This window comes from Odontesthes bonariensis, chromosome 7 (genome assembly GCF_027942865.1).
Source record: "Odontesthes bonariensis isolate fOdoBon6 chromosome 7, fOdoBon6.hap1, whole genome shotgun sequence".
Lineage (NCBI taxonomy): Eukaryota > Metazoa > Chordata > Actinopteri > Atheriniformes > Atherinopsidae > Odontesthes > Odontesthes bonariensis.
This window is the reverse complement of record NC_134512.1, coordinates 23,254,069-23,268,299: the sequence shown is the minus strand read 5'-3', so window position 1 is coordinate 23,268,299 and position 14,231 is coordinate 23,254,069. Positions and strand designations below refer to the sequence as shown.

The following is a 14,231-nucleotide window of genomic DNA, read 5'->3' as shown; positions in this document are numbered from 1 at the left end:
CTCTAAGTTCAAAGAGTCAACATGCTCAGTTGTCTGTCTTCGCTCTGTCTGCTCTGACTGAGCAAACGTCAAGCCTGCTTCTCCTGTCGCCGTGCATCTCCAATGAATGAATAATGGGTAAAGCTGCAGCTGAGACAAGTTAAACCAAAGTACCCACCCTTTTCATTATCACTCCACAGCACCCGTTGGCCACCTGGGAGGCCTCACTGTTCACATTCATTAAAAACTCTGCAGTGCATTCACAGCAGAGAAAACCGGGGGAACAAAAGATGGTTGTTAATTGAATGGCAGTTATGTCATGATTATTGCATCATTGATAAATGTATATATAAAACTTAATTAAACCAACCAGGACTTCAGATCTGAAAGGCAATAATGATGACAGTATGGCACTGCGATGCACATGAACTGCTGTCTGTTAAATTTAAAACAGTACCTCCAAAACGTTAACAACTTGGCATTATGTATGCCAGATTGATGAGTTGGGAGTTCTCGCATTGGCTCAGGAAATTATGGGAGCAGTGGTGCAGGATTATGGTATGACATTGTGTAATCCTGTTTGGAGATAAAGTGTGAAATGCTCTTTGCGTCAAATGTGAAGGCTTACGGACTATGCCAAATCTGGGATTAGATCAACACAATAAATTGTATTCCTGACCATTCTACAAATTAGAACAAGAAAACGTCTCTCAAAATCATATGGGAAATAAACTGGAAAAGAAACGGCTGAAAGATGTCCTTTTTTCCCTCTGTTTCCATCTCAGTCAGTTTCTATGGGTGGATTCTAAAGTCTGGATCCAGCCAATGATCAATATAACATCAGCGCACCATCAACAGAGACAGGATCAAATATGCTCCTTAGAATGAATAGCAGCTACAGACACTTTATTCAGAAGCAAATTGCCATTTACAATATTTGAAGTAAGTGTAGCAAACACTGACACAATCAGACTGACTATTTCATTGACAAACCCAAACCTATCAAAAAGGGCTAACATGTCTACAAAACGTTACATGGAAAATATTAAAGTGAGGGTACCAAACAGAGAGCAAAGTATGTGTCTTGCTTGCAGATTTACAAACAATGGTACAGTACAAAAGGAGGCACAATCTGCTTACAGTCTGTACTCACTATTGGAAGCCAAAGGCTTCATTTCAGTGTGAACATTAAGGGACAGATTTTATATTCACAACTCAAAAGAGCCAGCTGGAGTACTTGAAGAATCAAACATGCAAATTATCAAATCTATTAATACACTTTTTTTCTAAATCCCCTTTGTTTACAGCAACTAAAAAAGAGTGAGTAATTTTGCTTTATCTTCATCCAGTGATGCATTAATCCTCATGACTCATTGTGAGTTGTGGCAAGATTTTTCTGGGTTTGAATTGAGTCCAGATTTGATTTTTTTTCATCATGCTATGCTCCTCTGAACTGCCTGACGTCCCTTTGACTGTCTATCAAGACAAAAAAAAACTAAATAATATCAATAAAAAACACCAAATCATAAAGAATGATGAGACATAAGAGCAGTCAAATGAATGAATGAGTCTTTCACTCCCCATGCACAAGGTGAGCTGTGCAGCAGTCTTGCTATCAAGTGCCCCCCAAATTTGTTTTTGTATTTCTAAACTGATTTCACTGATAGAGATAATTTGCTTTGAGCATATAATGCTATTTTTGCTGTTTCTCTGCACCCGAATACATAATTGATCCCAATGCATCCAGACAGGAGCTTTTGGGTGAAATTATACCTACATACACTCCAGCAGTGTTTTGTGCAGAAGACGTCGGGAGGTTGCACCAGATGGGTAAGGGCTCAAGTTATTTTTGAAGACGTAACAAATCTAAGAATTTGCTACAGAACATGGAGCTGGTCTCTGCTGACCTAATTTTCTCTTTGCATAATAATCTTAAATAGGAAAAGATGTCAAACAGCACATCATACATAATATCAGAACTCTTGTTTCCAGTAAAAAGGCTTTTGTAATGAAAAAAAAACGTTTGCTTTATGTTTTTATTTACATTTCAATGCCTCCATACTCTGTTTGAAAACTGTGTGAAACCAGATCAGCTGCCTTTTATTCATGAACAATAGGGACTTTACTTCTTTTCTAGAATGGCCGTGATTGCTTTGCTTTGTCTTAATAAATATGCATACAAATGGAAAATTACAAACTGGAACTACAGATCTCACAAAGCATTCTTTTGATTCAGTGTTTTTCTTTCCTCACAAGAGCCCCTCTCTCAATCTGGATAGTTTCTAATAAGGCTCCAAATATCGATACAAAAATGCGACAGTTGACTCACTTGAAACAAATCACAAGAAATGAAATAGCCTCATTCAATATTCTCATTGCTACAGAGTGAAACAGAAGGACGAGACAACAAGAACTACCTGCAATGTAATGTTGTTCAAACAAATGCCAAAACAAACTAGCCTCAAGGAAGGATAAAAAAACAAAAAAAAATGAACAAAATAATGAATTTGTGTTTTCCCAAGTGGACATCCTAAAGTTTCCCTGCAAGTCCTCCACCGTCTGAAAATCGACCTACAGTCTCTGAGCCGACTATGTTCTCTATTGAAAACAGTGAAAATCTCTGTGAAAGACACAAGCCTGCAGATGTTCAGGTGTGTGTGTCCTTGATGAAGCAACGATGAACACTGACAACCATGTCACCTTGTTTATGTTGGCAGGCAAAAATCAAACGGGCAGCACCTTGCTGTGCATGTTGGCACTCCTGCTTATGGATGACAGACAGCTCCCTCTGTGCATGGAGCGCATGGGGATGCTGATGCTGGTGGGCCCATGGGGGATGTAGCGCCCGCAGGACATCACCTCCAGGGCGCAGTCGCGAAACTGGTAGATGAGATAAAATACCCTGTCAAGAACTCTCTAGGCTGTTTTTCTTCTCTCTCAGTTTCATCACTCCACGGTAAACACACATTCTAGCCGCTTACCTGTTTGTTTGAAAGGAAGTAGATGATGGGGTTGTAGACAGGGCTGGTCTTGGCAAAGTACATGGGCAATGTGGCAACCAGTGGAGGGATGAACAAATCTGGATCCACAACCACAACCACCGACAATGCCGTGTAAGGCAGCCAGCAAACAAAAAATGCAACAATCATTGCCAAGACCATAATAACAGCGTGATCATTCTCACTCTGCCTGGAATGTCCGCCCTGCAACTCGATGCTCCTGTTCAGCTGGTGGAAAGCAAATGTGAGCCACATTAAAAACCAATAACTGTTCTATAATACATTTTAATTACCTTCTAAGGGGTTTCTTAAATGTGCAAAACCCCTGAGCCCACCTTATTTAGAGATTTCAGCACTTTGTAGTAGCAGTAGATGATTATTGCAACTGGGAGGATGAAGCAGAGGAGAGTGTAGAGGATCAGATAGCTGTAGTTGCTCCATGATCTCTCCTCCCACGCCAGAGAGCAGGAAGTCTGAACCCCCTCCGGTCCGTAGGAGCTCCAGCCAAATAATGGAGTAACAGCCCAAAACAAGCAGAAGACCCAGACAAACATCAGCCCGGTGATGCTTCTCCGCATGCTCAGCTTAAAACCAGCTTTTGGGTTACACACCAAATTGTACCGCTCAAAGGCAAGAAGAGTAAGAGTGCAAAGAGACACCAAGCCTAGGCAAGGGAAACAAATCAACATTATATGGCACGCAAATAAAAACATACAAGCCTGAGCTTGAAACTGCAAATGAGATAAAGTTTTATGGTCTTAACCGTAATAAACATATCCTGTAGGACAGTGCTAGAAGATCATAAGAGTATTAACAGCAAACTGTCGCAGTTGACGTGGTATCACAGGGAAGCAACAATTATATATTTTTTATATATATATATAAATAGATATATTTCAAGCACAGCAACCGAAACAGGAATGCAAGTGTTCATTATTGATAAGTTGAAGGACAAGAGGCCCAAGTCTACCCGTGAACTCCAGCAACAAAAGAAATACCTCCTCGCAGCTACACTCACCAAAATAATTCACTGAAAACCCTTGAAACACACAGGCTCCGTGGCCAATAAAGTAAGAGCCCTGGTAGTTTGTGATGGTGGCGACCAGCGAACCGCACAAGCCAATCATGAGATCAGACACGGCCAGGCTGAAGATAAAAACGTTCATGGGCTGGAGGAGAGACGGATTCCTCAGCATCACCATTATGACGAGACCGTTGTTAAAAACTGACAACACCGTGTTGATGAACATGAGGAAAGCTAGTATGCTGTAGCCCACCCGAGGGAAGATGGTGGGCGCTACGGTCACCATCATCTCCATGTAGGTGGATGCAGGAGGAGAGCTGGAGGTCCATGCTGTGCTGTTGCTGTCCATGGTGTCCAAATGCTCCGGCTTCTGATGAAGCTACTGTGAGGACCAGAGAGTGAACCCACCGGGACTCAGTCAGCGAAGGCGTCAGCATCAGAGACTTTATCACTTCTGATCCCGGGTGGCTTTTTTTTTTTTTTATTATTGTCCCAGATGTCTGGTTGTGCACCTGTCTGATTAGGAAAGCACCAAAAGCAATATGGGAAATTGGTTGGTAACCAGATTTGTGGGGATTAAATCCAATAAACCCACGGTTGTAATTGTAATTGGAAAGTTGAATTTGACAATCAATAGTCAGCCCTCAAAATTCATTTTCAAATTCTGAAACCCACCGATGTTGCTGCTGGCAAATTAACAAAAAAATTGCAAACAAATGGACACGTATTCAGTTAGCACACTATCAAATGTGATTACAGCAACTGTCAGTCTACATCCAATTCCTTTAAATAACCACATAAGCACTGGTAAAGGAACGGGCCGTCACATTTTAATCGTGAAATGAAAAATAAAAACACACTTTACCAACACACATTTAAAACTACAGAATGAGCTTTTGGCTGTGGCCATTGTTATTCCCCCTCCCCTTTTTATTCCCTTTTACAAGACGTGACAAAAAAACCTTAACAAGGCTGCGTGTCTGGACATGTGAAAATATTTCACCCATTCTCTGTAAAACTGTCCAAAACCAAAGAAGCTCAACGTCGCTTCCATCAAATAGCAGCATTCACACCGAATAATAGCAATAACACTTCCCGAGAACGCTTAACTTCTCGTCTGCAAAAAAATGAGACATGCAGGCTGTGTTGTACAGCAATGCTTAACACCATTCAACACAAAGATCTTAGAAAAGTCAAAGTGTTATGTGTGCGTAATGAAATGAACTAAAATGCTGCCTGGCAAAATTTGAAGGGAAAAAAAAAAAAGCTCGACTGTCACAAATTATATCAGCTTTTTACAAAAATATACCCTCTGAAATAATGTGAACAACAGGTTAAGGCAACAGAGTATGTAATGTGAATGCTAAACAACTGTTTCCTCAGCAGATGCAACGGACAAAAAAGGCAAAGATAATACACAAAAATACATGTCTAACCTGGTGTGTGATTGCCCCCTGCTGTTTAGACTATGTAAAACAATTTTTTTTTTTAAATAAATCTACTCCTCTTTCTCTGTGACAAATGCACATTCACAGTAACATACATCTGTCTTAAATAGCATTACATCCAGTGTTCCTCTTTTAAGACTGAATTATTTGAAAGGATGGATATAAATAACTGGTTTAAATGATCACAAACGTCAACAGTTTTCATGACTGTTACAACGTACAGTGTGCATAATTTAAAGTACAGCCTATCTTTTCTAAAGTAGCCAGATAAAACAAAATGAAGTAAAACATCAAGAGGGATTGTTCCATCTTTATTTCCTGAGCTACCTTTCCCACACGATTCAGACAATTCTGCTCTGGTCCTGTGGGGCTGGAGAAGAAACCCCCGAGCTGTTTTCAGGCCAGAACGGGGCTTCGTGCTGCAGAGGAGTGCGTCGGGGGAAAAAGGTGTGCTGGAAGTCATAGTTTAGCAGGCAGCTGATGGAGGCCATGTAGATGTCAGCAAAGCGTGAGAGTCGGCGTGAGAAGTAGGTGGGGTTGTGGTACGTGCGGAAGAGGCTTCCGAATTGAGCGTTGAAGATGTCCTTCGTCTGCGGCCTGCCGTGTGAACACAGATGATGAAGATGTTGTTAGACTAGTTCTAAAAGATCTAAACAAATCATCCAAACTGCATTTCACTTTAAACGAGTTATCTTTATTACTTCATGGCTTCTCTTTCCCTGTACCACTCCTCGACTACAGCTTGCGATGCAGGGTCTCTGTGCACCTGTCGAAGGCAACATATAGAAGTTAATCCCAAAGGCGGATGTGATAAAGGCACAAAGAAGATTAACACAAACGTCTGATATGGTCTCCTGACCTGCATCTGTTCAATGAGTCCAGATAGTGACTGTAACCAGTTCATCATATGCACATACTCTTGTGTGTTCATGATTTTGATCTCTTTCCGCAGCTCAGGGATGATGGCGCCTGTCCTCCAGCCGTGTTTCAGTGTGAGATCCTGGTGAACAAAGAATCAGAAGATCTGTGTTGAGCCAGGCTACTGTGTGGAGCACGATTAGGCAATGATCAATGTATTTAGGTTTTCGTCATGGATCCATACGCAGGAAACAAAGCCATAATAAACACATAGGAGTAGCCTCGAGAGCTTTCATACTTCAAACTGCTCACACACACACACACACACACACACACACACACACACACACACACACACACACACACACACACAAATATTGCTAGCACTTAAGCAGCACAACTGCATTGTCATAATAGACCTGCATGGCTTCAGGGTTGTTACTGTGACATTTAACAGTCCAAAAAACACTCACTGGAGCTGCACAAATGAGGTGAAAAGAAAATGCATTTGAAGCCCCGGGATGCAGTTGAGTAACTAAAACCTTAGTTACAATTGCTCTGAGGTGCAAAAGACCAAACAAAATATAGAAAACACAACATAATAAGAGAAAACACAACATTTAAAAAGCATCATTTGTCATGTTGTCTGTTTTGTTGCTGTGTGAAGTGTTTTCTGAAATGTTTTTGTTATCTCAGTTTTGCTGAGTTGTCTGACATGTGTTATCACACGTGTTCCTGTTTAATTGCTGTGTCTGGTGAAATGTCGCTGTGTTGTTTGTTATATTGTTACTTTGTTTTAGGTTTGTTGTCATGTGTCATGAAACGTTGCCTTTTTGGTCTTTCTTTGTTTATTTTTGAGAAACAATAAAGCAAGATGTCTGATTATGTTTGCACATCTTTTCCGAACTATCACTACGTTGGTTGTTTTATTAAATGTTGTTTTTTTGGATTTGCTGTCTGACACTCAACAGATGTCTGAACAGCCGATCTGTCATGAATCTGGGGTTCAGAGAACATATCTTTGGGCTTTGTGTGCTTTAACCAACTCTTCAGTAACCCCCAGATGCTTCTGCTCTGTGCCTACTCACAGCTATGATCTTGTTCTACAGCCAGAGTCTGATGGTAAGCTGCGGTTGGTGTAAACTACAAATGCCAAGTTCCATAAGTCTAAACAAGCAAGATAGCATAATTGACTCGTGGCTGCCTGCCAACGAGGCATCGTGCCAGAGATATAAACTCTGTCTTTCAATATCACTCTTCACAGATGATCGAGCGTATCTGTTCGTATATCTGAATCACTTAAACTCTGTGGTGCAGTAAAATGTACTGATACTGGTCATTTTTGTTCTGGCACAGATGAGGGACAGCTGCTGTTACAGATAAAAAGGTACATGAGGTGCAGTTATTCTCATTACTGTAGATCCGGTACAGTAGCTGTGATTTATCCACAGACACCGATTAAAATGTCTGCCCAACCCACTGCACTGACTCAGTAACAGGGATTTAGTGCATTAAGTATCACATTCTCAACCCAGTTATTTCAGAATAAATTATTCTATCCCATTCGGTGTCTTACTTTGTGCATCCTCTTCCAAAGCAGGAAGATTTAGACTGCAGCAAAGCTCTTTGAGTTTGGGGAAAGCATGTTTCTTGTTTTTGCCAAAGCAAGGACCCCTCCGCGTTCATAATCATAATAATGGGTCGTTAGAATAAATCATCCTTTGTGAATATGCTACTTACTGCCAAGTCACTGTAGATGTGATCTCCAAAGTAGAGCACTTTGGAGCCACTCCAGCCGGTGAGTCTGAGGAACTCATAGAGGTTTCCCTGTTGATCAAACACGAACATCAGAACATAACGACTCTTGTGTTAGATGATCATGAGGTGTAACAACCAAAGTGAATTGTTAGAAATGCTAAACGTTCTTTGTCATGGTTAGATCTTGGTACGGCACCTGCTTGTAGATCTGCCCTTTTCCTAGCTTGTGAATTCTGTCCCACAGCAACACTCCTTTGTCTGTAACTCGCCTGAAAGGTCTGCAACAAAATGCAAGCAGCAGATTTTAGCCTCTGATAATATCGGCAGCTCAAAGATGCACCTACATCACAAATATGCATCTCATTACACGAGGCCTGTGCATGTGTTTCTGTATGAGACGCATGTGATAACACTTACTTTCTCCTGTCATTGAAGAAGCTGGGCTTGTCAGCCTGCACAATCACAACATCAAATAGGTCCCTCCAGTCATTTCCAACAATGAAGCTCATTCCACGGTCTCTGAGGAGGAGTGAGACATTACCGTACAATGAGAGGATGTGTATGCAGCAAGCAACTATGCTGGTGTGATCACAAATAAAACTCTACAAAATTGTCACATTCTTTACCCCTTGCTGCTCCAAAGCTATCTGGGCACAAACTAGCAAAATAGGCAGCAACTAAATTGTGTGTTTCCGGTCTTATCACCCAATCACGGAGCTTTACACTCACATTGACCCATTCTCACAGCACTCTATTCATCACATGCTGTACAAAGCACACACATACACACATATTTCACTCATTCACATGCAGATGATACATGAAAGGACACAAAGTGATTCAGTATCTTGCCTGAGGACACTTTGACATGTGGAATGGAGGAGTCAGGATCAAACCACTGACCTTCCAATTGGTGGACAACTTGCTCAACCTCTTGAGCCACAGCCGCCCCCAACCAAGCGCCATGCAAAATAACTCTTAGTGTTTCCAGCAGGAATTTCAATATTAATACATCAAAACATTGAAAGCCCAACCAGTTTGGCATGCTGCATTAATAAAAACCTTTTCAATTTCTGCACGCGCACAGCTCCTCCTTATTGCTGTGATGACTCAATGCAACGAAAATATTACAACAAGGACATCATTTCAGGGCTTTTCAGCTCTGGGGAATAGAGCTGGTCAATTTGTGCAAACAGCCCTGACTTCAAAAGGCTTCACAGACCATAAATTACTGTACGGAAATGCAAACGCAAGCACATCCATGAGTGTCTGGCCATCCATAAACGATGTGACAAAAACATGACGGCAGAAAAAACAAGATGGCACAAAAACATGACATTCTTAATTAATCTGGTCCACAAACACTGGTTGTTCTCACTTACACAAAGTCAAAGGGGCTATTAGTGATGAGGAACATCTTTTTCCCATGCGCTGACAGCTTCTTCAGCACAGCGTGGCTTTGCTCGCCATAGCAAATGTATTTCCCTGCGAAGGGAAAAAGCAGAAGGTGGAAGGGTTACAGGTAAGTAGCAATGCATCGCGTGTGCTTTTTATTTGCACGTCGTGACATTCATTCATGAATTTAAACAAAGTGATATGATTAAAAAAAGTATTACCGATATCTGCCTCCACAGCTCGATACATAATGCCTTTGACGTGAACATCTCTGATAGCTTCCTGTGAAGAAAAAAATTAAATACCCCTTAGCATTCAGCTGACTGCAACTTTGCTCTGCTTAAAAACAGTTTACTTGGAAGCATGAAGAGAGTACATCTCTGAATGCGAATGAAATATAAACAAAGGAGTTCAGTTGCTTTCTTGACACAGCAAGGCCACTTTTGAATCAATGAATTGGAGAAAAGGCTGAAAACCTGCATATATAAGGGCAAACTTGAGACATTTATCAAAGATTATCTGATGCACTGAAACTTCACAGCCAAGAAAAAGTTTGAAATTGTTACGCTGGATACTGAATAATAAAGCATGCAAGACAAAAAGATTAAAGAGGGCGTCCTTGAAAAGATATGAGAGGCATTCTTCAAACAGAGCACGTGTGAGTGCCTTCAAAGACAGCTATGTGTCAAAAACGCCACAGCGTCACACAGAACAGACAGGAGCAGCATGACAGCTGGCCTCAAAGGGAGAACACAGTGCGGATTTCTCGCTGCTCGTCCTGTGAAGTCGCAGAGCCACATGGCTGGAGGCAAGCCTGCTCGACTAAAATTAGATGCTGATTTTCAGAGCTAAAATTAAGATGGCAGTGAACGGCTAGAGTATCACAGCACTCTACATACATGTAAATACATTAGCACTCATCATCATGTGGAGTTTCCTGTCCTCTGCCTTCCTTCCTGTCCTCTCTACCCCCAGCTGGTCAAGGCAGATGGCCGCCCTTCCCGAGTCTGGTTCTACCAGAGGTTTCTTCCTGTTAAAAGGGAGTTTTTTCCTTCCACCGTCACCTCGTGAGCGCTCAAGACGGGGGACTGGATCGAAGAGAGGTTTCGGTGCAATCTGTGGGTTTCCTTGGCTAAGAAACTTTTATTTTTTTTATTTTTATTGGCTTTGCATGAATTGGACTCATTTGGAGTTCAATGAATTGGAATTGATTGGCCTGTGATTGCATTACAATGAATCGGATTGTAATTGGCTTGAATTGGGCTGTATCTTTAAAGTGTCTTGTGGTGATATTTGTTGTGATTTAGCACGATATATTTAAAAACTGAATTGAAATTCACTTAATGGAATTGGAGAAATTTTATGTAATTATACACAAACAGGGCCCCACCTTCACATCTTTGTAGAGATGGACGGGCTCGTAGTCGATGTTGTGCCTCATGAAGAAGTCGTTGACACACGACAGGAGGGTCATCTCAGGCAGGGAGAATATGTCCATGAACTGTTTCATGGCGTGGCCGTGCGAACTCTGCAGGACAGTAACTCTCGTTATCATAGTTGTTTGTGTCTGCAGTGTCCAAGTTAAAACCGGTAAATGTGGAAGTGATCGTCACCTTGCCATAGAAGTCACTCATGATCTCTAGAGGTACGTGAGAGCCTTCATACATAGCGACTACTTCCTCGTCAGGAACTGGATGAAGACCTCTGCATTAGAAACCGGAGATTTCACAAATCCTTAGATAATAATGTTATTTGAAGTATTTCATCTTGTGCAGCCCCCGTAACAGTCAATCCATTGCATTAAAACAATGCAGTTCAACTAGATTTTTTTAATTTTTTACAGTGCCTTCCAGTCAGTCACAGAATAGATTTTAAAAGCCTGCTGATGGTTTACAAATCCCAGAACGATTTAGGCCCAAAATACATCTGTGATACGTTCAGAGAATATAAACCCAGCAGAGCTCTTAGATCCAAGGACTCAGCTAGTCCAGTCCAGAGTCCAGACTAAACACGGAGAAGCAGCATTTAGCTGTTGTGCTACAAACAAGTGGAACAAACTGCCAGTGAAGATTAAACTTTCATCAAATGTAGACTTTTTAAAATCCAGGTTAAAAACATTTCTTTTCTCATGTGTCTATGCATGAAATCTGCACAATATCTTTTAAATGATCTAGACTGTTGCTTGTTTTTAATAATTTTAATTTCATTTGAATTATTTTATTTGTTTCTCTTTATGTTCCTTTATGTATTCTTAATGTTTCTTACACTCCCTGCTGCAATACTTTTATTTTATGTAAAGCACTTTGAATTGTTTTGCACATGAAATGTGCTATACAAATAAATTTGACTTGACTTGACTATATTGCACATTTTGAATATTTAAAAAAAACCTTTGTTGTGACTTGATACAGCTTGCTATACTGATAGAGTTTAGTGAATTTTACTATTTCCCACAACAAAGACACAAGAATTGCCCCAGTGCTCAGATACCTGTATACAGTTCCCAACTGGATATAGTGAAATGCATCTATCTTCATCAGCAGTGCCTATTGCAAACGACAAAATATTCACATGAAAAGGCAAAGCTTATCTAACATTGCAACACTTGCAAATGTTGTGTTAACAGCTAAAGACACGAAAAGCTCTTCTCACCTTCTGGACATCATAGTGAAGTCCCCTCACAGCAAAATTTGGAATATACTCATACTTCCGAAGACCCTCTGGATACTAATAATGAAAGAAAATCAATGATTATTTTCAACTTTTCAGTGACAAATGAAGTATTTCATCTACTTAATGATAAAATGTCTGAGTAGTATAAAGTTACATAAACCCTGAGGCATATCCAGATTCCGCATATACAAGTAAAAATCAGTCATAGCCCACTTTGAACCTTAAAATGTGACACAATTATGCAACTCGTAAAAACAAGGACAACAAACGATCATATACTATCTTGCTGGGTGTTATTTACAGCAGCTGGAAATTAACGGTTTAGTCGAGTGGCAGAGTCACGAAAAGTCACACACTGCCCCCACCCGATGGTTAGTGATGAGGATGTCTCGCGCTATGTTGAAGATGAGTGTGTGGAGGTGGCTGGAGTAGAACGCCAGGGTGTAGTCATAGTCAAAGCCGTAGATCTCTATGTCCCGCAGGCTCATCTCGTTGTTGGCAAAAATGGTGTCGGGGTCGACAGAGTTGGTGGATGTAGCTAGGGTCAAATCAGAGAAGAGAGGAAAACACCAGAGGTTATAGTGGAGTCTTGTTTAATCGGGGTATTTCATATGTCGCTGTACAGAAAAGCACTTTAGGACAAAGGAATCTCAGGCAGCCAAATCTCTTTAAGGTCATTGGGGGGGAAAAAAGCCTCTGACTATGTCCCTGAATAGAGCGAGTATGCACCAGTATGGAAAGTATGCATGTTTACTCTCTGTCAGCTCTTTCTAATATACATAGTTTCTCTTACAGTTCTTAATGTAAGATTTGGATGTAATGAGGAGCAAGTTTATCCACTTCCTAACTTAAATTTCAATTCAGCTGCCTGTTAATAACGCAAACTTGCAAATTCGACACTGTTATTCTCCAGTAAAACTGGTGCGATGACATTTTGGTATGAGTCAGGCTGCTCGTTTATGTCACTTTTTAAACCGTGGTTTTAATTCTATTACCTTTCCATTGGCTTCTTTCCATTGAATGGCATTACTGTAGATCTTACAGGCCCGTAAAGTATGCTCATCCTACTATCAAAATACTAACTACTAGGCTTACTCACGAGGTAGTTTTTGACACTATAAATTACAGTGTTATAATTTTGTAAACCCCTTTCCTCATATGAAGGCAGGGTTGGTTGTGTGAAGTGAAGGTGGAGCTGTGTAACATGGTGCATTAGTCATAGCAGGGTCATAAAGCAACAACAGTTTTCTGTTTCATAAAGGGCTGTGGACTTTTTTAATGGCCGAACCGTGACAGTGCTCATACCCTCTGTCTGCCTTTTGGTCTCATTGTAAACAGACCACAGCCTCTCTGTAATGTCCCGAGCGTCTGAGGAGCTGCTGCATACAGATGCTGCGTAGTTTTTGCCTCCGGGCTGGTGGGACAGTAGTTGCCCGACTCCACGAGATACCGCTGTGAAATTCCGTTTCCACAGGCAAGACCTGGACGTGCGGTGGGGTAAACCCTGTAAGACATTAAAGAAAACACTCGCCCTCTGTAGACAGTCCGTGTGTTTCAGAAGAGTCGAAAGGGACAGTGAGAACGGCGCCATTGCTCTGTTCAACGCCTGGCGAGCCGTATGGAGGTCGCAGTGGACTCCCAGAAGACTGTATGCGGGTACAACCTCCTCTGCAAATGCTGAAACTGTCACTGTATGGCTGCCCTTGCGTCACTTCCGTGTTTGGAAAAAGGTCCCAGCCAACCAGCGAATCAGAGGCCGATGCGTCTGGTTCTCAGTCTCTCCCTGCCGTTCGTGGACCAGCCGCTCAAAGGGTAGAATTATTAATATCTGCTGAAAACAACCCGCCATCAAACATATCAGGGCTACAGAAATAATAAACTTGCCCAGATCTAAAATGAAAGGGATCGAAGATTTGATCGAAGAGGTGAAATTCGTGCATTTTGTCGGGGAAGACCAATTGATAACGGACTGCTCAAAATAATATGACACAAAATAATAATCAGACTTTTTAAGACATGCTTTGGAGACACGATTATGAGATGCAGTGAAAGAATAATCATGGTAAGTCAATTATGATACGCTCGGATATTTCAGGA

At 41.2% G+C, this 14,231-nt stretch overlaps 2 protein-coding genes across 2 annotated transcripts; both read right to left on the bottom strand.

Annotated features, from left to right (window-relative positions):
* Positions 1-2,703: 2,703 nt before the first annotated feature.
* Positions 2,704-4,351, bottom strand: parietopsin. The gene is made up of 4 exons (XM_075470157.1): positions 3,997-4,351; positions 3,314-3,642; positions 2,961-3,206; positions 2,704-2,859 (listed from the first exon to the last, which is right to left on the bottom strand). Exons 1-4 carry the CDS (start codon positions 4,349-4,351, stop codon positions 2,704-2,706), a joined length of 1,086 nt encoding a protein of 361 aa, XP_075326272.1.
* Positions 4,352-4,815: 464 nt separating this feature from the next.
* On the bottom strand, positions 4,816-13,823 carry nt5dc3 (5'-nucleotidase domain containing 3). Its single transcript, XM_075470156.1, has 14 exons — positions 13,440-13,823; positions 12,500-12,672; positions 12,114-12,188; positions 11,952-12,007; positions 11,075-11,165; positions 10,852-10,989; positions 9,683-9,743; positions 9,449-9,551; positions 8,484-8,585; positions 8,263-8,344; positions 8,049-8,135; positions 6,310-6,450; positions 6,152-6,216; positions 4,816-6,047 (listed from the first exon to the last, which is right to left on the bottom strand). The coding sequence occupies exons 1-14, from the start codon at positions 13,723-13,725 to the stop codon at positions 5,792-5,794; spliced, it is 1,716 nt and encodes a 571-aa protein (XP_075326271.1). The 5' UTR covers positions 13,726-13,823; the 3' UTR covers positions 4,816-5,791.
* Positions 13,824-14,231: the final 408 nt, after the last annotated feature.